Below are 24036 nucleotides of genomic sequence, written 5' to 3'. Positions count from 1 at the left end.
ACAACAACTCTTGTAAAACAATGGTAAGAACGACCGCATTGCTGAATAAATGAACCCGAAGCAAGTAAGAGGGTTCCCTCATTCATTCATCATTCAACTTTGTTTTACTCCATCAGTCTTGTTGAAGTTTCTCACCGGCTTGTTGGAACGTAACCATGGTTGGTGGCGTGGTGTGGACCGGCAGGGAACGCGTCCTCTGTACAGAGCTGTGGCTCCTACTGGGCATGCTGTTACTTCCTCCAGGGTTGGCGAACCATGGACCCTAAGGGGGAAAAAAAAATCCAAACCTTTAATTATTAAACTGTTCAGTTCTGGTGATTGATAAAGTTCTAAAAATTTTAGACTAAGTTTAACATGCCTCCCTACGATTTATCACACATTGTAAGCCTCGCACACACCACTGTGAACTTTACATACATGTGGGCTGGACAGCATTAGAGACTCGTAGACTCACTCACTGGTATATGATCATTTATAAGGGTATTCTGCGTCTGCTCCCCTCATACCTCTGTGAGTACATTCAACCAAGAGTGGCTGGACTGTATTCTCTACGTTCTCAAGTCTTTGCTTCTGTCTGTACCTAGTGTCCGAACTGAAGCTGGAAAGACAGCTTTTCAGTACTCTGCCCACATCAGCATGGAACAATCTTCAGAAAGGATTTGATTCCCATCGGACATTTTAAACGATTGCTCAAAGGTTTGGAAATGAGATCTATGGTTTGTAACTGTTTGATGAATTTCTAATTATAGATAGATGTAATTGTAAACTGTAATGTAATCTTTTGCCGCTGTCTTGGCCAGGACTCCCTTGAAAAAGAGATTGTTAATCTCAATGGGACTTTTCCTGGTTAAATAAAGGAATAAATAAAAAAAAATACCACAGAATAATCTTTCATATCACAGCATTCTTTTTATTGACTGCGTCGGCTCCCTATGTGTCAAAGAATAGATATTAACATTTTGTTAACTGCCTGAAAGGCACCAAATGGTCTCTGAAAGACATGTAATGCAGATCCTTAAGGTCATAATAGATTTGCTACTAGCGCAGCTCTGGAGCCCCTGTAAACCTGACATGTGACCAACCTGTTGACTCTTAAAAAAAACTTGATAGATTTCCATGGTTTTCTCCTCCTTTCAAATGTATCTTGTTTTGTTATGTTTGTTTTATAATGAGATATTACAGTTTATTTCATGTTTATGTTATGGTGAACGGAGAATTTAAATTGTGACTTATAAATACATTTGCCTTAGCTTAAAAAGTAATGTCAAAGTTAAGAAATATAGAAAAAAAAACAGTCTTATTTAACAAGGAGGAGATCGGTGGTTTTCATTCAAGCAGCATTTATTGATCCTTGCAATGGAGAACAGATGCAGTCTTGATGTTCTGTCTTTTCTGGTCAGACAAAGGATTTCATTAACTGCTTAACACCGTGGTTTCACATACAACATTAAGTTACAGAGAGTTTTCCACAAACAGAAGGATGTTCAACAACCTTGAACCCACTTTGAACCCTTTCCGAAACTAGAAAACAGCATCTCATGTGTGATAAAGATAGGCCTCACACCTTTCCCGGTCTAACAGGTGTGCATCATGAGTGAATCCTTTTTTAATCAGAGGAAAAAAATGAACTGGCATTCAGAATTTGATATGTAGGAAAAGAGGAATAGATGGAACACTTCTTTTCCCCACAATAAAGCCTAGAAAAATATGTGACACTATTTCAGATGAAATGACTGCAGTTTTTTTTATGTGACATATAATTGGCTTTTTATGCTCTGAAAGGCTCTGTTCAACTTAAAATTGCAACGTTTAAAAACCTTTTATGATGATAGATCATAAAACAGTCACATGTGAAATGTTATGATCCTAAACTAAGCGAAGCTCCAGTAAGAACAATTATTGTAATAGTTCCAGACCTTAAAAGAAAAAATGTATTTATTTTTATATTTGGAAATCCGCCATTCTCCCCCTTATCAGTGCAGCTGGGGATCTGTGATGCTGTGGGGCCTTTTCTCTTTAAAAGCACTAGGAACCTTGTTAGTCTTCCTAAAAACAGGTCATCATTTGGTGTTGTAGCAGGACAATGATTAAAAACACAAGAAAGAATCTTTCTATATCCATTTCAGTCCCCAAATTAAATCCTACAGAAATCCCCAATAAAAATCTACTTTTGGTTACAAGTAAAGGAAAACCAACATAAATCTTTAAGCAGCGTTGGGCATATACTGCCCACAATTCTTTCCCCTAATCAACTAGTCTTTTTAATGGCCCCAGCATTAAAACAGAAACATTAACACAAAAAGTCATGTTTCCTTTATTTGTTTTACTACTTTTTTTTTTTTTTTAGCAAATCACTACTAATGCAACAAATTCTTCAAATAGAAAGAAGCTCAAAGTATAAAAGCATAAAACATTGTATCCCCCCCACACTGCTTCCTCTTTTAGAGCTACGCTTAATGACAGGTCTCAGATGCTGCACACATGAATTCCTCAGCGTAACCTGCCCATTATCCCCTCCCTCACCGCACCCCATCCATCACCCCTCTCCCCCTCACGGCCCTGCAGCACCGTGGGCCAGCGAAAAACAGGAAATGCCTGTGCACTGTTCTCACTATATCTCTCCCTCTCTTTTCTCTCCATATACTCTACCTCTCTTTCCCTCTCTTATTGCTCCACCTCTTCCAACACCACAGCTAAATCTCCCAAACTATGACTCACAGTTTTCCTTGCCAGACGTCTTTTCTCCTTTTTCTCCCCTGCATAACCACTTTTAAAGACAAGGAGGAACTGAGGTATTTCCTCCCATTGTGGAAGAGAGTAGAAGAGTAGAAGGAGGGAGGAGAAAAAAAAAAGGTTTGCTCTGAACTGGATTGGTTCAATCCAAAGTAAGGCAGGACAGGCCAAAACCCCTCTGCAGCTCTGCCCGTTTCACCGCTGTTCAGTGACGCAGAGCCTCTGGTATGTGGAGTGACCTGCCTATGAGTTCCATTCACCTCACTTCATTCTCCTATACACAAACACTACTCATCTTCCTCATCCTGCATTTCTTCGTCATGGAAAACGATTAAAACAAAAATATTTCGGGGAGACGACGTGCTGAAAAGGAATATCAGAGCCCAGGTTGTTCTAACCATCCTGGAATGTATCACTACACAGCTCGGGAATGTTCCCCTTTAACATCAAATACGCATTCACAAAGGAAAAAGAGTGGATTATCAATTCAACTGCTGCTTCTGTAAAGTTACCTCATTAAGAAAGTCTTTTCCATGGACCTAATTGAATGAATTAAAAACAAAGTCAAAAGAAGCAAAAAATTATACTTCAAACAGAAACAGGACAATCAGATTGGATTTCTGTTTTATATCAGCATGACTGACTTAACCATCAAGTGTCCACCTTATCTTAAATACTGTCCCAGGAGGAGATAAAACCATCTTCAGATCTATTTATTAGTCCTACACCTATTAAACCTACAGCTCTATCCGGCCTTTACTTTGAACTTTAAGATCAACTTTTACATTTTATTTCAGTCATAAATATTAATAAGGTCATTTTAGATGAGAATTTTAACAATCATGTTTGAACTGAATGTAACACTGTGGTCTTTACTGCTCTCCTAGGTATCTAAAAACACTTCCTGTCCTCATATTTTTGATCTTGTGTGATATGTTGCATTGAATCTGAGAAAATAATAGTTTTATTTGACCATGATAACCTTCAAGCTTAATGCAAAGACATCCTTTAAGAGAAAGTAATAGATACAGATACTTTTGTACATCAGTAGTATATTGACTATATAACTGTTTTATACTGGAATTAGTGGAATGAATCCTTCCTTATACGAATGATTTCTATATTGGATCCGTTTTCCTGCAAGGTGACTTGAGATTTATTTTATTCATAATTTGGAGGAATAAATAATACATTTTACTAAAAAGAATTCAATTAGTTTGTGTTTAAACCAAAAAAAAAAAAAAAAAAGTGATTATGATTAGTAATTAAAACTAAACTAAAGTTGCAATGGTCTATATAGACAGAGGTATTCCTGGTTGCAGGATTAGCAGAATACCCCCCCATACATCATATTTTTGCTTCCTTTTATCTCCTGTTTCACTTACATGTCTCCCCTGCTTGGGACCAGTTGGGGTGCTGCTGGAGCTGCGAGGCGTGGGTCCCAGCAAGCCTCCACTGCCCAGTAGACCAAGCCTGGCCCCAGGCAAACTCCTGGAAGGCATGTGGAACTGGTGGAGACTCCTCCTGGCTGACACGCTGCCTCCAACACAGCTTGCAGTAGGGAGAGAGTTTGACTGACCAAAACGACTGGTGGACATAAGACAAATTGGACAAAAGGGAGATACAGATGAAAAGAGAGCTATTGAAACTATTCAAAAATAGATTTTCCCTCACAGCTAATAACATGGTTTGCCAGTAAGTGCGAACCTACCTCCTCTGAGGTCGGTACCCTGCAATGTCAAGGAGTGTTTTCCGTGGAATGGACCGGAAAAGCCTCTGGACCTGTTGTTTCCAAGACAACAGCCTCTTCTTCTGTGTCTCTGTGAAGGACTGAAATGTGTACAGGTAGAGAAAAACACCAGTTATTAGTCAAGAAAAATGCAAATCATCACACAAAATTTAAACGATATTCTTAAAGTTTGAACCCCAGAGGTTAATCCGCCACACTTGAGTGCTAATATACTGACAAAATATGGAAACTGTTCTTCCATTTATCACTGCAAGACATCAATTTAAAAGCCAGAACTTAACTTACCTCATGGATGAGACATTTATCAATCAGCTGCAGGTAGGAGCTGAAGTTATCTTCATCTGACCGCGATACAAGGAGCTGGGTACAAACTAAGCGTAACAAAAAAATAAATAAATAAATAAATAAGGCTTTATTGCCATGTGGAAAGCCTCAATAGGAATGTTGGTGAATGAAGCTCACCTTTGCCCATGACACGAGTGAACTGACCAGGTAGATCCCCCTCAGCGATGACACTAGCACCAGACTCGGCTTCACCTCCACCCCCTCCAGAGAGATTGGAGTCGGATGAACGCTTCGTCTCAGGATTCATAACGCTACGCTGCAAAGATGACTCTTCCCCTCCACTGAAGGCCTTAATAGGGGTTATGATCATCTGGTGGAGCTCCTGAAGAGGGGTGCGTAGATTTCCACCCTCTAAGACGTCCTGGAAGCAGTAAGTAAACATAGAAATACCAAGAATGTTTTATTAATTTTTAAGTTTTCTTTTACCAAGCCTATAGAGATATCGTTTTTTTTAAACAATCTAACTGGGAGAAGCAATGATTGACCTTAAGCGGTTTACCATTCCTATGGCGTTGAGATGTTCCTTAAGGCTCAAATTTTACTACCCTTTCTTTTATTTTACGGCCTAAATCTAACAATGGTTAACTTGTATGTGGATGATGCAAATATGCTCTTCACCATTGGAGCTCCATACCCATAAGAGCACACGGTCATGACGAAATATCTTAAAATGTAGATACTGCATAACTCCAAGGTGACAAAGCTTCAGTGGATCTCATCCCTGCTTTTTGCAGATGATTTGGTCTGCTGGCTCCCTCCTGCAAAGATCTACAGTATTATATCTAGTCTTATTTCTTTGAATACATCCACAACATTCCTGCTATGACTATTGGTAGTAATAACAGAGGTTGGTAGCCATTAATGAATCTGGTTAGAATTCTAGAGAGAATTTTATAGAATTTCAAAGAATTTTAGCCAGACCATGGTCAAGTAAATACCTTACAATAGAGGACTTTTATTGACCAAGATATTAACAATAAAAAAATATGTTCCTGAAAGCAGACCATAAAATGCTAAAATAAAAAACGTCAGTTCCTACACATGATGGAAAGCACTTACTTCTTCTATCACAAAAACACAAAATAAGATTAATTTCTATGAAGGTTTGTTTCATCTTGTAAAAAAAAAAGGGGGCATATTGTGAATTGTCTGAAAGAACATAGAAAAGACCAGGAATTCTGGAATAATGTTCTTTAACAAGGCAAGTCTAAACTAAATTATTTTTGCATCACAAGGCAACACATATTTGACTTAAAGATTTTGATAAATAAACCCTCAAAGGTTGGAAGATTAAAATTATGAGATCTAGAATAATTCACATATTTGAGGGGGCTTGAGATTGAAGTTGGTGAACATCTGTGAAAAAATGTGGCAGGACCAAGCAGAATTTGGCCTCGTCACATGACAATGATCAGTAACATATCAGCAAACCCAGGGGCCATGATTTTACACATTAAGGGCCGGATCTATCAAAGGTTTGCGTGTATAAAAACGTGAGCTATTTCACTGCGCATGCTAAAAAATTTACAAACTGATCTATCAACAGCGTGCTAAAAGGATTTGATCTTTAAAACGTGCTAAATAGCGCCTCTTATCCATTTAGTACTTTTTCTGCAATGAATATGCAATATGGGGCGTTTACACGCAAAAGTGCGTCTTGTGGGAGGAGAACATGTAAATATATTAATTTAGCACTCGCAAAGTGATTTATCAAACCTAAAAACAATTTTGCTAACGGTACCTGACTCTATATTTAACACGTTTCAAAAGAAGGTGCAAATGGTCTGTATGCGTAATTGCGCACACATGGCAGCGGTTATTGTCGCAAGAAGGAGACATCGAAATGAAGCAAGGAGACGTAGAGAACGCATTTTTTCACTCCGTGTGAATATTTTTGGAATGAACGAGGAAACGATCATCAAAACATATCGTTTATCCAGCATTGCCATTTTGGAGCTGTTGGGGGAACTCCGAATGGATTTGGAGCCAGCCACAAGGAGGACCCACGCAATACCAGATATCACAAAACTCCTTGCAACGTTGCACTTTTTTGCATCTGGGTCATTCCAGCGTACGGTTGCAGCGAGAGCTGGGATCTCCCAATCTCGTTTTTCAGAAGTGCTGTCCGACGGGGTCGGGGTTCTCCCCCTGCGCCTGTGGAGCAACATACCAATGCTGCGGGGATGCGTAATCTCATCCACAGTCACTTCTTGTGAGCCATTTGGTATGTGCATTTTTCTACAGGCCAATACAAAACACCTGGTTTTTGTTGTTGTTGTTTTTTACTGCAGTGAAGTAGAAATTCAGCCACATACCACCTTAGGGAATAAAGGTTGCCAAAGTTTTTTCTTTATATATCACTGTAAGATTTAAATTTCTTAATGCACTAGTTTGTAGAAACTACAAACTACTTTGCCGCAAACCACAAAACGCGCAAAATCATCATTTAAATAGGGCGTCTCCAACAGTTTTGCACCTGCCACCAGTTACGCAATCGCTCTTGTTAAATCACCCGCAAACCATGGTTCAGCCCCTCGCGCAAAATTCCAGTTTGCGAGCGCAAATTACTGCACGCAAAATTGGATCTTGATAAATCCGGCCCTAATTGTCTTGACCCAAAAAAAGCCCAGATCATTATAGATGTAAATGAAGAATTTACTCAAAACATCTCAGCTGAAAGTGAAAAACAGGTCAAACTTGTCTTAAATCGATGTCAGACACTGGTCGACTGCAAAATGGAACTTCTCATCATCTAAATGGGGTAACACTTATACAGTATGCTGCTCAGTGTCATTGTCTTACTTTGAAGACTTAGAAGGAAGGATGTAGGATGAGCCTAAACCTCTCCCTTCAGGATTAGGGGTTCTGTTGTTAACAATCTTAGAAATAATAACACCTACAGAGACTTTTTCATTTTCAAACACCACCAACAGGTGGTGTTTGAAAAAGGTTATCACCGTACTTTTCAATTCAAAAGTTAAATCTACATGAGCAAATTTCTTGCATGAAAGGAAACATGATGTTCTGACCTTTTCCAGGCTGCGAAGGAGGTTCTGCCTCTCTTTGAGTTTCTGAATGCTGATTACAATCTTGTGTCGAGCTCCTTTGGTGACCTTCTGCAGCAAGAAACAGAATCACATTTTAAAATATGGTAAAAAAAAAAAATAACATCATGAATTTTAAGATGTTTTAGTGTGGGTCTTCATTATATCACTCAGGAAGAACTGGCAGCACCTGGAGGAAGTGGACTGCTTCCTGGACAGCTGTTGCTGAATTAAATTTAGCTGCATCCCGCTTTTAATAATAGATTCCTCAATGCCTTCTTCCACAAGTAAAGCAGCTGTTATATTTGTTCTGCAGGACGTATTTCCAACATAAGTCACTTTTTAAGTCAGTAACAAGACAGCAAATACTTCAAGATACTTTTTAAATGTAGCTAGGGGACATTTGGGAGGAAAACACCCACATTTATATAGATGCAATAGAATCTAAATGAGCGATTTCTCTGTGACAGGCTTTGGTCATGATCAAAGCTGTAGATGAATAATTTGCATCAAAAGCCATGTTTTACAAATCACTTTCTTATTGGCACACCCAACACAGATTTTATTTAGGACAGCTTTCCCTGCAAACACCACGCAATGAACCCAACAAGCAGCTAAGGTTTTACTGATTCAATCGTGTTCCAGCTGAAGAACAAAAAGTCTTACAAGTAGCAGCAAGGAAGGTATTGCTACCCACTGGAAGGAATTTTATTGCACACTTTACTGATGTTTACATAGACTATTCAGGTGTTAAGAGCTCTGCTGTTTGATAACCGTTTCAGAGCTACACTGCAAAAACAATCCAGAAATAAGTAAAAAATGGCTTAAATTAAGTATATTTAGCCTTAATTTGAGCAGGTAAATAAGATGATTTGCCAATGGAATGAGTATTTTCACTCTTAAAATAAGATAGTTAGATAATATTTACTTGAAATAAGACGATAAAATAGTTTTTTCTTATTTTAAAAGGAAATTGTCTTGTTCCATTGGCAAAGTGTCTTACTTATCTCCTCAAATCAAGGAAAAACACACTTATTTTAAGAAAAAATAACTTATTGAGATTTATATTTTTTGCAGTGTAGATAAACTTTTGCACACTTGTCAGGTGACCTGCTTTTCCCCAGACAAAAGCTCAGTTTTTTTTCTCTGATATTAAAGGCATAAACAATATGCATGATATGGTGTGCATGGATAAATGTTGAGGGAGTAGTTTAAATTATTTATAGTGCATCTTTACAAACTATACAATCTACTCTGGTGTTAACTGCAGGTTAACTATAGGTTTATAAAGCCATATTATTAAGAGTCCAGAACCTGTTTGAATGTGAGGCACATCGGACATGTGTTCTTGCTAATAGTGTAACAAAGCATTGCCACTAATGGCATGTTTTAAAGTTTTGTTAAAGGGGAAAACTTCAATAGTTTCTGAACCCCTACACGATTACTCTGCAGTACAGTAGACTAGTTTAAGCACTGCTGTCTCTCTGTACAGCAGAGGTTTACAAACCTGTGCTTCTAGTTGTTCTTCCGTTAGTGACATCATCTCGTCGTAGGTTAATGTGGAGAAGAGCGCAGCGTACTTGTGGAGACGCAGACTTTTGAGCCAAGCAGGAACATCTGTGGAGAGACTGAAGATTTTATATCTGGACAAATATACCAATCATTTTTTTCATGCTACCAGAGACATTTTCCTAAACAGTGTCCTCGTTTAAGCCCAGGCTGAATTAGTCAAAAGGTTCAACTGATTTGTTGCTGATGAAGGCTGAGTGAGACCTTAACCCTTTATTTAGTCACAAGTGTCTTTACATGAGAGAAGCACCATGTCAGGATTTAGAAAATCTGACTTCAGACGGCAACCAACAGAATGAGTGGTCTGCCTCACTCACCCCTCATCCCGCTGCCGTCCTCATGGAACGAATTGCGATGAAGACTTGAACTGCCTCCTAAACCAGCATCATCCAGATGTTCGCTGCCCCCACTGCCTGAGGAGGCAATGCTACTCTGAGGGGAGAGGGGAGCATGGTCGGGGGCAGGGCCTCTGCTAGTCCGAAGGTCCTCTTGGGACAGCCAGACGTGGCCCAGAGGCTGGTTGTTGGGGCCACTGATAGGAGGCGTAAGGGACACGGAGCGCTTTAGGGGACTGTGTTGCTGACTTCCTCCTCCACTTGTAAGAACTGCAGAAAAAAAGTAAACTAACATCACCTGGAAGTTTAAACTAGATAATAGCTTTTTAGTCCTGGATGGTCTGTTAGGGGTATTTGCTTGATAGGAAATTAATTTAGTGTCTTGAGAGCAAATATACATATATATTCTCGGTTTTGATCATTGTCCTATCACCTTTGCACTAATTTGATACCAAGCATCATGTAGCTCACAAGCATCACTGCAACTGGATCAACAAAATGTCCCCATGTGCACTCCGTAACATGCAATTCAAACATTAAACAACACTCGTCCTAGAATTCTGGAGGCTGTAAACTAAAATAGAACCTTATGGCATCACTTAATGTCTAACTGATTCAACTAGCAACTGTCTGACTTCTTGGAGCACTGAAGTTTATATCAAAGATGGTCAGTTAATTAAAAAGAAAGAGATAAAATGAGACAATAATTTATCCTGTCATTACACAGCAGAGTTTATTTTAGAATATGCACAATAATTAGAACAGGAGCACAAGGGACAGTTTTTTTTTTTATAGTTTAGACCCCTGCATCCCTGTATTGATAGAAAAGGACAGAGTACATAGCAAGATTTAATTAACTACAGACTTAATACCATCTAAAACTCCACATTTAATTTTTAAATCGTGGGAAAGAAACAGCTTTCCCAGACTCGCCTCTAAACGCCAGTTTGCCTTTTGGTAAAGACAAGGTGTTTTTGTAGAGACCCAGTGATCCCTAGATATCACTCTTTGCTGCAGTTTGCCGACAGTGAGATGCTGTTTTAACCATCAACCCCTCTTTCTATGGTGGGAAGTTCTGAGTCCTTAAATGTCTTTTAAAATGGGGACAGTAGGGGGGTGGAAGCATGGTGGTTAAAGCAGGCTACTTGCGTTCTGGGAAGGCTTCAAGGTCCCGCCACCCTGCCTCTCTGTGCAAAACCAAAAAGCAGAGGATTCTCCATGGGCTTTGTAGAGTGGCAGCACACTGGTCCCTAAAGGATTGATTCTTTCAACCTTGGCTGCTTTTCTTCACTTTCACTTGAAGTTCCTGACCATTTTCAAAAGTTTTTTTGTTCCCTAAGCCACTTTAATATGACCCATGAATTTCATAAAACACTCAACCCAAGGGACAAACTTTAACACATTAAAGTAAGTGTGTCCTTTTAGGTGCTCATAAATAGAGGTCACCACAGAAAGCCATTATGACTTCCTAACTGACAGGACAGAGATAGATGCCCTTCTAGAAGCAACCAGGATTTGAACCCTGGTTGCCTCACATGACAGCCAGAGCCTTTAACCACTCAGATAAGCATTTTTGTTTTAAGCATTGGCCCAATGGCTGTATGTACGTTATTAATATCCTAATAAATAATACTAAAACTTTTCCACATTAAATTTGTTTAATCTAAATATGATCTTTTAGCAAATGGCTACACACAAACCAATATGCGACAAAATGTTTCTTCTTCGTCTCAGAGCTGTTTGTGACCTTTCTTTCGTTCACTGATGTGCTCAGCGGCTCATGAGGTATCTTGGTCCATCTTGTATTTTTCCCCAAAGACTCTTTGTTCCTCCCCCTGATTACTTTGAATTCTGCATGTCTGCATTGCATTTTACCCTCTAAAAACATTTAAAATTTTATTACATGTCTTTTTGGACAAAATACCCATGTTCTGCTCTGTATTTTTAATGCTAAATGAATTACTGACGAGACTCAACGTTTGATTGACAGGTAGTGTCAAGTCAGTTGGTCCAACGATTGCAGTCAGTGTTCCTGGACTTGCTCTTAGACGCTTGGCAGGCGCTGGCTTTGTTTTTATACCATGTGTTTTGTATTTTAGACAGATTTTTGGAATCTAATGTAATAGAGCCTCACATCTATAAACTGTCATGCGCACCTGATTTCTTTCCAAACTCTCCTTTCTCATACCCATAATCCGAATCTATGATCGGAATCTAATTTATTTCCAAAAGTTACAAAACATATGCCTCAATAAGGTGATATCCAAGGAGAGGTTTGCTAAAAATGAGGTGAATGGTGGACAGAGGGATAAAGACTCTCCCAGGTCTTTGTGTAGCTTCTGATAGAAATTTCCCAGCATTTAAAAACTTTTTTAAAATAAAATTCATCAGTTAATAACTGTACACTTTAGTGCTTGATCATTATTATTTACCCCAAATAGATCTATTAAAAAAATACTTTAAAATTAGACACCATCACAGAATGGACCTTTCAATAAATCCAATTCAAGATTTCATAAAAAGAAGGTATTTTATCTCAGGATGGTCTGGTGGATGAAAACTAGGTGTAAAAAAGTCTGAGAATATAAATGAAAACACATGATTTAGATAGAAGAATAGTGTCATGAACAGCAACAGACTTCATGCTTTCCTGCAAAAATAAAACAATAAAAGACATCCCAACATCCCGGAGACAGCTTGAGGGTGTAAACAGGATAAAAAAGGTGTCGGGCCCAAGAGCTTTTTGTGTCGCCTCTCTGGCGGGGTTGGCTGCCACCAATACTCCTGTCTGCTCCTAGTCCTATATGTGGTCCTCTCTATCTATAGGACTTCATGAAGACCGTTTAAAATAGATGCCCAGCTAACATTTCAAGTTCCAGTCCCTAAATATTAGCCATTTTCTCTAAATACAGTCTGCCACAAAGGCTGCCTTACAAGGGAATGGATGGTTGGTATGTGCTCTGTGGCTCGGACTAAAGCTGGGGTGGTCATCTAGATGTTCCATCAGTAACGGATGGGTTGATGTGCTCCGACAATTACATTCCTGAAGTCATCACACTGACCAGAAAAACACAAAGCTGAGGGACTGATCAGTGGAACTACAAACTCATAGTGTTACACAACAATAATAGCGACTAGACTGTAAACACCAGCCTTAGATCTAAATGATATAGATTTGATGCCAGAAACTCTGATAACAAGCTCCTTTCAGTGACACCTCCTTCCTCCAACCCCATCCAGGGTAACTCTAGTTTATCAGTTGTGAAATCCTGAGGTCTTTGTGTGGGTCTGAGGCTTCAAGCAGCCCAGAATACAAGAGTAAGTACATTTATTTATAAACCCCCTCAGCTGTTTCTTTCATCTTCCAGAAAAAGAAAAAAATATCCACAGAGCCCTCGCATTCGTGTCTGGAAATATCCTGCTCTGACCATAGTTATGCTGAATTTCAACAACCCTGCCCTCCCAGCGTGTTGTCTACATGTAGACTCTCTGTAGCTGCTGTGTGGGTTGTTGAGGGGAGCCACTGGTCTGAACAGTCCAGAGTGTGTTTCCTGTGCCGACTATTTAAGTTTGGTGTTTGATTAGGCTTTGGGAAGCTTCAAGCCTCTGGAAGTGACTGAGATTAAGCTTTAAAGGAATCCCAGCAACCTTAACGCCTTTTTGCAGCCATGGTAAAGATGCCTAAAAAGCCTTCAAATAAAATCAATCCAGTTGGAAGTGGAAAAATCTTACAAAAAAAAAAAATCTGAAAAAAACAAACTATTTTGACTGCATGAACTAATCCCAGGATTTGCCAGCATATCAGTGTAAATCAGCAGCGAAACTTTCTCTCAGTTTTTGGGATAACATTTCGACACTGATCCAGGAGTCTTTGTCAGTTCTGTTGGTTGGCACAGAAATGACAAAGAATCTTTTTTTTGCTTTCTATTAGAAGCCACCAGATTTTTATTGAATAAATATATTTAGAATACAGATTCACAATACCTTGAATTATAACCTGAATATAAGTACATTTGAGAGAAAAACAGACCCACAGCATCACTGGGCCTCCCATGTGCTTAATGAGTATGAGCTCGTCATAAACACATCCATCCTTTGTTTTTCATCTAACTCACATTGAGGGACTCTAACAGGATGGTTTGGTCATATGAGACAAATACCCCATTTACACTAGCCTTTTGAAACCATGCCGCGCATGGTACCCCAGATAACTGTTGAATATGAATGGAACTCAACTGAATTGGACCATGCCAGACACATTACATCTAGTACTAGTTCAACATTAGGGCTTGGCGCAGTTCAGCTGTGGCTCGGTTCTCTGATAACAAAGAGCGCATGAGCAGACCGCGTCATCTCCTATACAGTCAGCTGACTCCTCACAGGTTTTCCAGCATGCCCAGCTTTGCAATTCACAGATCTCTTCACCTGTTTACAAAATGAACTTCTTCTAAACGGCATAATAGGATCTGCGGTGGGACCTGGGATGAAGCAGAGACCGAGGCTCTCACTGAAATTTGGACAGAGGGTGCCATCAAGGCACATAAGTTCCTAAATGTTATGGGCACTGGTATTTTTGTTTGCTTAATCCCGCCTTGAGAGGTGTAGTATCTTTGACCGCCAATAGGAGGCGAGGAACGGTGCTAGCGTGATGTGTAAATGGTCGTAATTACCAAGCTTGGCATGGTTTTCCAATCGAAAATCGGTCTGAACTTGACACGGAATCGTGTCCCAAAGATTACTTCCTTCACCACTGTGTGTGGTTTTACATGACTGGAAGGATGGACAGAAAGATGGATGGATGGATGGATGGATGGATGGATGGATGGATGGATGGATGGATGAAGATATTAACAGATAAAGGGACAAGTGGCTAGACAGGCAGATGCATTGTTGGACAAACAAACTGATGGACAATGGAACCACCAGATAGATGCGATCTTAAGACAAAGAGACGGGATGAAAACATCTAAAAATATTTAATTTTCTATGAAAACCTAATAAATTCATCAATCCTAGTCAGACTACAGGGTATTAAATAAGAATTCAATAAATTGCTCCGACACCCCCTAGAGTGCACCACAGTCTCAATTATTAATCAGTTAATGAAAAAAGAAAAAAAAAATCAAATGATCAACTGATTAGCAAAATAATCACAAGCCACAGTCCTAATATCGAATTAAGCACTAAATAAAAGTGAAGTAAAAATATTGTGAACAAGGGGAAAAGAGTTAAGGCCACAATCAGACTACAATTCTACCCAAAAACACTTTAGGTATAGCACTATATCGTCTGCAGGATGGCTAGTTTTTTGGGTTTTTTTGTTTTTTTTTAAGAAGATTTTTTTTGTAAATAAAAAACAAAACAAAAATATTATCAAATAACCAAATCCAGGCAGCTTTCCAAGCAATTAAGTATAAATTATCCATTTCCAAATAAAGAATTATGGATTTGTGTTTCCTCATTATTTCTAGACTTGAACCACACTTGGTTAAAGTGTTTCATTATGTTTATAAATAAAAACCTATGAACACCTTTAAAATTCTTATTAGATTTAGCGACTGAAGTTAAGAAACACTGGTATAAACCATGATTGTGTTAAAGAAACAAAGTTTTTTGAACATTGGTTTATTCTTAACCAATATTTGGTGTCAGCTGTCCCTTAAAACACACCTCTTAGGATAAAAGTTGGGTTTTTACTCACTCGTGTTGCTTCCACCACTGGTTCCAACTGTGTTGATGGTTGCTGGCACTGAGGACGATGGGTAAAGAGAGAGGTGTCCGTTCTCACAGCTCTGCTGCTGGTGCCAGCCTCCACCGATTCCTGAATCGCGAGAGTTCTGCCACCCGTTGAGACGATCGTCTGAGCCATAACGCTGGTGGTGGTGCAGGTTGTACAGGTTCCCGGACGAGGAAGAGTTTGTGGAAGACAAGGATGATGAGGAGAGGGTGGAAGAAGGTGTGGACTGATGATGGTGGGGGCCAGAGGCGGGAGGGGGCCTTTCTAGGGAATCCCCCCTCGCAGCAGCCCTCTCCTCCAAGTGGTTCAGCCAGAGCGCCAGAGCGGAACGGTCATCCAAGGAGGTGGCGGGATGGATTAGAGCATAGGACAGAAGCTGGCGGGACTCCTCCAGGTGGTGGCCATGTTCGATGGTGTGGGCCAGGATGCGGGGCAGCAGACGCATGTACTCGCTCTTAGCTTCCGTGTTGCCCGGTTTCAGCAGAGGGAGGTGGGTAAGGACCAGCGAGATGATGCGCTCCTTTGGTTCACTTTGCCACTGACTGATAAGAACTGTGAAAACAAATAAGTAAAAAATAATCAAAAGGTGTAGAGAACTACTCATATCTTTTCAAGCCTTAGTTATTGCTCAACGTGTATGAAATCGTCTCTGCAGCAATTGGCTGTCTAGTTAGCAGCAGCTGATAACAGCTCTGCAACATATGAGTGGAGCTGGTTTTACAGATAAAGGGTCTGTTCAGTGTTAGTCTTTAGGTGCGGTTTAATGGTAATTACTTTGCAGCCTGTAGTAAAGTGGTAAATGTACCAGATCTAAGAAACTTTTCTCCTGTCCCCATGATTGCTTCATGAATTATAATTTGCACAATACCAGTGATGCAATTTGCCATGAGAAAATAATGCATGTGATTTTACATAGACTGCAAAAGATACTTTTTGGTAACAAAAAACAAAGATAGATAAAAAAATAAATAAAAAAAAAGATACTTGGGAACCTGAAAGAGCGAGCTCCATTTAGGAAAAAGGTTAATTTTTTAAAAAGAACCTGAATTCCCAGCACATCAGATGTCGAAGTGGACGGATGCTGGAATAAGACAAGTGCTCTACAATAAAATATGTTTTTAATTTTCAGTTTCAAAGCTGTTGTCACCAGTTTTCGAGTCTCTATACACAAGTTAACGATTAATCTATTACTAAATGAGTTGATTATTTCAGTAATCGAGCACGATTAATCCGACTAATTGTTTCAGCCCAAATCAACACAAACAAAAAAAGTGTTAAGAGAAGATTTTTCATAAATAAATAGCAATATACTACTGTAATAATTTTGGCAGCACTAGAGATAATCATGGCTTAGTTTTTTTTCTTTCAGTTTTTGTTTTGATACAGTGACTGCTGCATCTTAACTCAAAGTTCTCATACTGCTATATAAGTATCTAACACAATCTGCAGGCTTTATACCACAAAAAAACATTCAATCTAATGTAAAACCTATGAAAGGAAACAAAAATGCCTCCACATTACTTGCCAAAATAAGCCTCCATCAGCTACGGTTGTTCAAAAACTGCAACATCAGATTTGTTTCTGTTCAATGAGTGCATCAAAACTCTAAACTTCCCCAAATGTTGGATTATAATCCCAATAAAAAGTGCCCCCGAACAGTGTTTAGAGGTAAAAAAAAAAAAATCTTATAAACACTAAGGACTGTTAAAAATTTTAACCACCAATAAAAGAACATGCAGGATTCAGTTTATGGGTTTAAGGCTTTCGAAGACAACTTTGGACAACAGAGAAAACAAATTAAGATAAAATCCTATCAGCTGAAATTAGATTTAATTCCCAACACCATTCTATACAACTACACCAACCAGGAAAACTCCCACCGCCACACCCAGCGGTGCTTTTCTCTAGAAAGGTCGACGATCAGACCCATGTTTGGAGATGTGATTCATAGATGAAATTAGTAAACACCTGCACATCTTTAAAATAGAAGACTCCACATGATCTCAGGCCCACAGTCGCCGTTACATTTAGATCTTTTAGTAAACACCAAGGTCCTGAAGGCTGCTCATCAAAGCCTGACAGGACAGCATATAACCTGAAGGTCATGGAGCTCTATTGTTGTCTGTAAGCCATCAGTAGTCCATTCCTATCATCTTGGGCCACAGCTATAGTTACCAGCAGGTCAGGTCTGGAGCTTCAGTCGGCCAAACAAATAAAGACGGGATATATGAGGAAGCAGGAACAATTCACATCCTGTTGAAAGAAGTAAGCTTTAACTTGGATCTCAGGGCTCTGAACTCAATGTAAAACAGTCATGTAAAACATTGATGGTCAAACATATGGACATTTCACATCATTTTAAGAAAGAACTAAAGAATGGAAGAGGAAAATAACTATTTAAATCCATCTTTAAGTGTAAACTCCTGCAAGGTTTAAATTAGAACACTGTGTTTACTCCCTTTGAAGATGGTTAATACTAGGGCTGAAACAAATAATAAGATTAATTGGTTATTGAAATACTCGTCAACTAATTTACTAATCGTTAACTGGAGTATAGAGACACTAAAACGTGCCTTTAGCTGACAGAGCAATCCACTTAGAGCAGTAATTATACCATTTAGCAAAAAGTTTTCTTCAAGGAACCTTTGGCTGTTCGATTATTAGTCAATTAATCGAAAAAATTATTGGCAGATTAATCGATTTTGTAAAATAATCAGTTTCAGGCTTAGTTAAGACCACACACACTCATACATAACATTAGATGCACTGTTAAATTATTACTAAGCATTTTGAAGGAGATTTAACCCGTTTAAACCTCAGATGTTTACTGTAATGTGCTCCTGACAGTCTAACTGAAAGTGAATGCCATGTCTAGTTTGAAAGTCTTCCTCAGGATTTAAAGATGCTGAAAGAAGTCTATAAAACTCTAAATCACAGGACCAAAAGCTGGCTCTGGCTGTTGTTGTGAAAAAAGTGAGCACCTGCACAATCAGATAAAAGTTTCACAAGTACCTTCCTGGGGAGATGCAAGTTTTCCAGACAGAGAATATAAACAATAACCCTGATTTCTGGAATAAGGTTCTTCAGAAAGATGCGTCTAAAACTTAATTAGCTGGAGCAGGACATCTTCTGCATAAACCCAGTAAACTAAAATCAGAAAATATCTCACATTGCCCATAAAGCATCAAGGCCAAATGTGATAGTTGGGTGGATTTTTCTGTCGTAGCAGGACCATGCCAGATAAGCATGATCAAATCAACCTCTAATTCTGTCTTTTATCAGATGCTGCGAACATCTCTACAAAAACAACCAACATAAATTATATGCCTTAATGGAGGCAAAAACATCTTGAAATATATACAAATAAATCTATCAAACTAAGGACAGTAAAATCCTGAGCTGAGTCATAGCCATTGGGGGGGGACGAAATCAAATGTCACTGATTTGATTTGAAGTTAGCAATGGTCTCTATGCTGGATCGATTGCTCTCGCCTGCAGCTGTGTGTCTTTTAACCCATACTCCAAAAACTGAACAAATCCATCTTTTCTTGAACTCATTCTTCTTGCTGCCAGAGCCGTTTAGAGTTAATTTTCACATTCTTACTTTTAAGCCTCTGCGCTTCTTCAGGTGCTGCTCCTGAACAGGTATCAAAAGCCAGGGAAGCTCAGGGGAGGCAGGGTTCCCTCTGCTGTTGCTCTTCATTAATGGAAAAACCTACTGCTGCACATTAGAGAGGCTCATTCACTGGCTACTATATAAAAAAAAAATAAAAAAAAATCAGCTGGAAACCTATTTTCAATCTTTGGCTCCTAACAGCAGTGAGACATAGTTTGCCCTTTTTTGTTTTATTGTTATGTCTAATTGCTCTTATGCTTTTTTATGGGTGTTTTATAGATTGCAGTTATGTTTAGAAAGAAAACTTATTTTCAAGACTAAAGCAAGAAGGTTTGAATTTCTAATTTACATCCTTTGCTTTAGTCTGGAAAGCATTGACTTTCTATTATTTTAAATAATTATTAATTTGGGTCTGTTTAACAAACTGAATGGTTTATCTGACCTATTACAAGGAAAGCTGCAACTCTGGAGATGAAGCAAAGTTTTACCTGTAGTTCAGCACTAAGCCCAGTTAGACTCAGAAACATTCACACTGAACTCAGAAAGAAAATCTTAATACCACGATTCCCAAATTAGTACAGGTCCAAAAAAACTAAATATATGAATGATGTCATACTAAAGATCAGGAAAAGGTGAGGTAAAGATAATTTACAAATGTGGAAATAAATGGAATGAATTAAGCAGCAACATGTGTAAAGGGATCCAGGGAGTCACTCTGCTACGCTCCAAAGGTGACGCAATCCTTCATTCCTCTGAGTGAAGCAATCCTCAACCTATCTAAGAGCAGGAGTTGTTCCATAAATCAAATTCATGGTTGGAAAATAACAAGATGTGTCACAGTTCACTTTAAACGGTAAAATTTAGCAGCTAAATGTGGCATGTCAAAATCCAACCTCAAAGGAGAATCAGCAAAACCCCAAAAACTAACAACCAAAGTCTGAGAACGCCAACATGAGCTCATATCTCTATTAGCTTGAGATCCAGGTGTTTAAGACATACAATTTAAAGTCTAACAATTTGTAATATACCTCATCAGTAGTTTTAAAAAGCCAGAAGAAAAAAAAAAGAAACTTTTGCGTTATCTTAGATTATCTTAATGCCGCAAAAATCAAATTTCTACCAATTACAGTCAAAATCGGATCTTAAATCAAATCAAATATGTTTTCTAGAAATGACTCCAACCAGAGATAATAAATAGACCTTAGCTCCAGATCTATAGCTTCTATTTAAAAAACTAAATCATCATCATCAGCACAGCGACAATGTTTTCTCTTCCACATTAAGTCACTTTATCCAGGTTTTTACAGGGATTACATATAGCAGGCCAACACAAGGCAGCACATAACTGGGAAATGAATGGAAATATCAATAGCTCTACTTTTCTTTTTTAGAGATTACTGTAAATCTGAAGGTGTGGCGTGCAGTTGCATTTAGGCATCATTATGGAAACGCAGCTAAATAAACCACTGTTTGCCCTCAGAAGTCACATAGCAAATTGAGCCCACCTGTGGGTGATCTACTCTCACTAATAATCCAGCTGGGACAACTGGTTTGTTAAAAAAACAGAACAAACAGCATCAGGAGCACAGCAGACAGACCAGGGAGAAGCTCATGGAGAAGTTTAAAGCAGGGCTAGATATAAAACAACGTCCCAACTCTCTTCAATCCATCATCTAAAAATGGAAAGAGTATGTCTTAACTTCAAACATACCTTCACCAAGTTATTAATAGTGAATTCTGCAAGAGTGTGTGTTAAATACTGAAAAACACTAAATAAATAGAAATAAAATGGTTGGGAAAATGTATACCTGGAGCTCAAGATGCTACTTGATGCCATATTGACTGGATTAACAAATGTTAGAAAGTCAAATTAAAGAGGTTCACATCAGACTGACCACCAAGCATCTCTCATCACTTAAAGAGTCACGGTTCAAACCAAACACAGGTCAGAGGTCAACAGCTAACAGAAACATGCACCATGTTGTCACATATGGACCTGGTTCCAATCACAGCATTTGGTTACAATAGAGCAAAGTACAAAACTAATTCTCTAACAGCACGAAGATCTACAGCGGTAATTTAAAACCAATTCACCAGCTGTTCAAAGTTATTAATCAGACAACAAGCCAAGTTCAACTTTAGGATTAACAGCTGGTGAACAGGAGACAGTGAATCACATCGGAATTACTGAGAAGAACCTCTGAATGATCCTGGGAAGCCTCAGACAGAGAGTCATTTGTCGAGGGACTAACACAGCAGTTCCCTGCGGGTGAGCCGTGCACACCACCCCTGGTCAGGAACTGCCCTTTGACGCCATCTGTGGCTCCAAAACAAGAGCGCCGCATTGAACGCGGCCCTGCCTCCCGGTGACTAATCCCTTCTCGGTCTGCCTCGGGTCAATCCCTCAACCTTTTGCTCCACAACCTGGCCACTGAAAGTGCAACACAAACAGAAAGGCAGACAGACGGGAAAGTTGACTGAGTCACTAAAGCTAAGGAGGTCAAGTGACCCACTGTCTTGTTCCGAACAGCAGACCATGGATAGATGGATCATCTGCAGTGAAGAAGGCGTTCTGGTCTATCTTAAAGGAGCAGGAGCACAAAAAGGCGAAACTCGCAATTTACTGCTCGTTATGAAATATGGATCATTAGAGAGAAAGAAAAGAGCACTGCAGCTCCTCCACAAACAACCATCAAAAGGGGCTCTATTGCTCCCTCAATCACTGACCTGCCCCAGCCTCAGTAATAAATGCAACATATGATGATGAATATAAAATTGAAAAAAGACAATATTTTAAATGGCAACATGAGATTAACATGTTCTTTATATGTTTGTTATTCATCATTAATACCTTCAAATTCTTTCATTACTTTCATTCACTTTCTTTCTTTACCCCTTTTCTATTTAGAGTAGGGGTGTCCAAAGCGCGACCCTAAGGCCATCTGGATGATATGAGTTTAAGGCCCTTTACCAGGATTTAACAACGGTATAAATATGGCTTGCCAGGCAGTTTATGCAGATGCAGGTTTATAAAATGTGAGGGTATCAGTTTTACTGAGATGTGTTCCCTTTCCAAATGAGATAAAGACCAAACTACATTATATTTGGTTTAACACAAAGTGCTGGATTTATTCATTTTATTTAAAGATAAAAAGGACAATTAGCTTCCAGTGACTTTCATAACCACAAAAAATAAAGAAAAAACAGACTTATAAAGCTACTTTTAAAAAAGGAGAAAAACCTGCAAGACCAGATATCTTTTTAATGTACACTAATTTATTTATCCCTTTTCTACAGAAATCAGACTTCTTACTATTTTTTTTTTAATATTGCATGTTAAGTTTTAAGCATGTAAAAATTTAAATAAATAATTTTACAATTTTAACTATGAAATAATTTTGATCTAAATTGTGTTATCCCTAAATTCCTTAAATAAAATATTTTTTGGCCTCCAGCAAAAAGTATTTTTATAATTATAATCGATTCATTTATTATTTGGGCTTTAATAGTATATCATTTTGAATGGAAATTTGTCAACACTTTTTAAAGCGTCACCTCAGGATTAGGCCGCTTCCTGCAGCATCATGCTGTGACCTATGTATACAAGTGACCTATCTGAAGATGAAAAAAACAAACAAACAAAAAGGTAAAAAGATCAGTGATTTAAGCAATTTAGAAGTCTCCTCTTGTTATTCCTACTGTGATTTCTTCATCTAGATGGGATTTACTGTAATTAACCCTTATATAATGAAATCAGTCTATTTTTCAGCTTGGAACAGCAACAAGAGAAAATCTAATTAATTGGTTTAAATTAAATTAAATTAAATTAAATGGCCAAGTAACCCGAGTCCGCTACAAATACATCCAGCCGGAGAACCTCAGAGGAGCAGCAGATGTTCCAAGGATTTAACCATGACCCGGTTCTGGCCTGTCCTTTCATATGGGACTCTGATCATGAGAAGCGAGTGACAGTGGTGGAAACAATGTGATGCTTGAACTCATTTGTTACATATTGGTGCAAACAAGAACGCAGCGAACCGGATGGTGCGCACACCCACATACACACACACAGACACCAAGACAACACTAGTGGAGACACATGACTCCTCTCTTTCTAAATATAGACGAGTCGACAGTGTGCAAAGCCACAACAAGGCAACCAGCAATACAGATAAGACAGCAGTTAAAGAGGGGACAATGACACAGCAGCTTTGTTTCAGCACCTCTGATGTCCGATTGTGTGATCCACATGCACCATTGAATTTCCTTACCAATTACCCGTTTCATTCCATCCCTTGGTTTCCTTGAAGCTATAGCTTAGGATAACGTTGGATTATGCTGAACAAAAACTGGACAATCTTTAGCAACAAGTTACAATTCGTTTCTTTGTCCTAAAAAAAAAAAATTTAGGCTTCTGTTAGCAAAACAAACTTGCTGCGACTCATGTTGAGTCAACAGCATATCTGACACGGCATGTTCCATGTATCAACCACAGGGCAGCAATGAGCACAAAAAGTGAGATTGTATGTCATAAGAAAAGAATGAATGGGTTTTGAGGTGTATGATAGGAGACAACAATTCTTAATTTGATATACAGGCAAATCATAAAATGATTTCAGTAAGAGTTAAAATATATATATATATATATATATATATATATATATATATATATATATATATATATAAAAAACTACCCAAAAAAACAAAAAGAAACATTTATTAATTTTAGTTTGACTCCTTCAAGATTAACTATAACTGGTCCTGGATCAGTCAATACTAAAAAAGCAACACAAACAAAAAATAATAAAGTCAGTTCAAGTTAATACCTGCTGAAATCACCAAGACTGCACAGTGTATTGAGACTATATTTTATTAGAAATATTAGTAAAACAAAAGGACTAAAAAAA

The 24036-nt window shown here is 38.6% G+C and overlaps 1 protein-coding gene across 2 annotated transcripts in view; it reads right to left on the bottom strand.

The window, feature by feature from the left end:
• Positions 1-24036, bottom strand: part of samd4a (sterile alpha motif domain containing 4A) — a 57904-nt gene that overhangs the window by 9243 nt on the left and 24625 nt on the right. The window contains exons 3-11 of one of the 2 annotated variants that reach the window (XM_038268944.1): positions 15478-16065; positions 9759-10046; positions 9380-9489; positions 7858-7944; positions 4946-5189; positions 4769-4854; positions 4445-4563; positions 4119-4320; positions 136-262 (exon numbers count right to left, since the gene is read on the bottom strand). In XM_038268944.1, coding sequence (XP_038124872.1) covers positions 136-262; positions 4119-4320; positions 4445-4563; positions 4769-4854; positions 4946-5189; positions 7858-7944; positions 9380-9489; positions 9759-10046; positions 15478-16065 — 1851 coding nt within the window. The remainder of the gene's footprint in view (positions 1-135; positions 263-4118; positions 4321-4444; positions 4564-4768; positions 4855-4945; positions 5190-7857; positions 7945-9379; positions 9490-9758; positions 10047-15477; positions 16066-24036) is intronic. The other variant, XM_038269017.1, reaches the window with a different exon arrangement.

This window comes from Cyprinodon tularosa, unplaced genomic scaffold (genome assembly GCF_016077235.1).
Source record: "Cyprinodon tularosa strain WSP-4 unplaced genomic scaffold, ASM1607723v1 ctg100, whole genome shotgun sequence".
NCBI classification, from domain to species: domain Eukaryota; kingdom Metazoa; phylum Chordata; class Actinopteri; order Cyprinodontiformes; family Cyprinodontidae; genus Cyprinodon; species Cyprinodon tularosa.
Note: the sequence above shows the minus strand (reverse complement) of the source record. Positions and strands in the feature narration are given on the sequence as shown.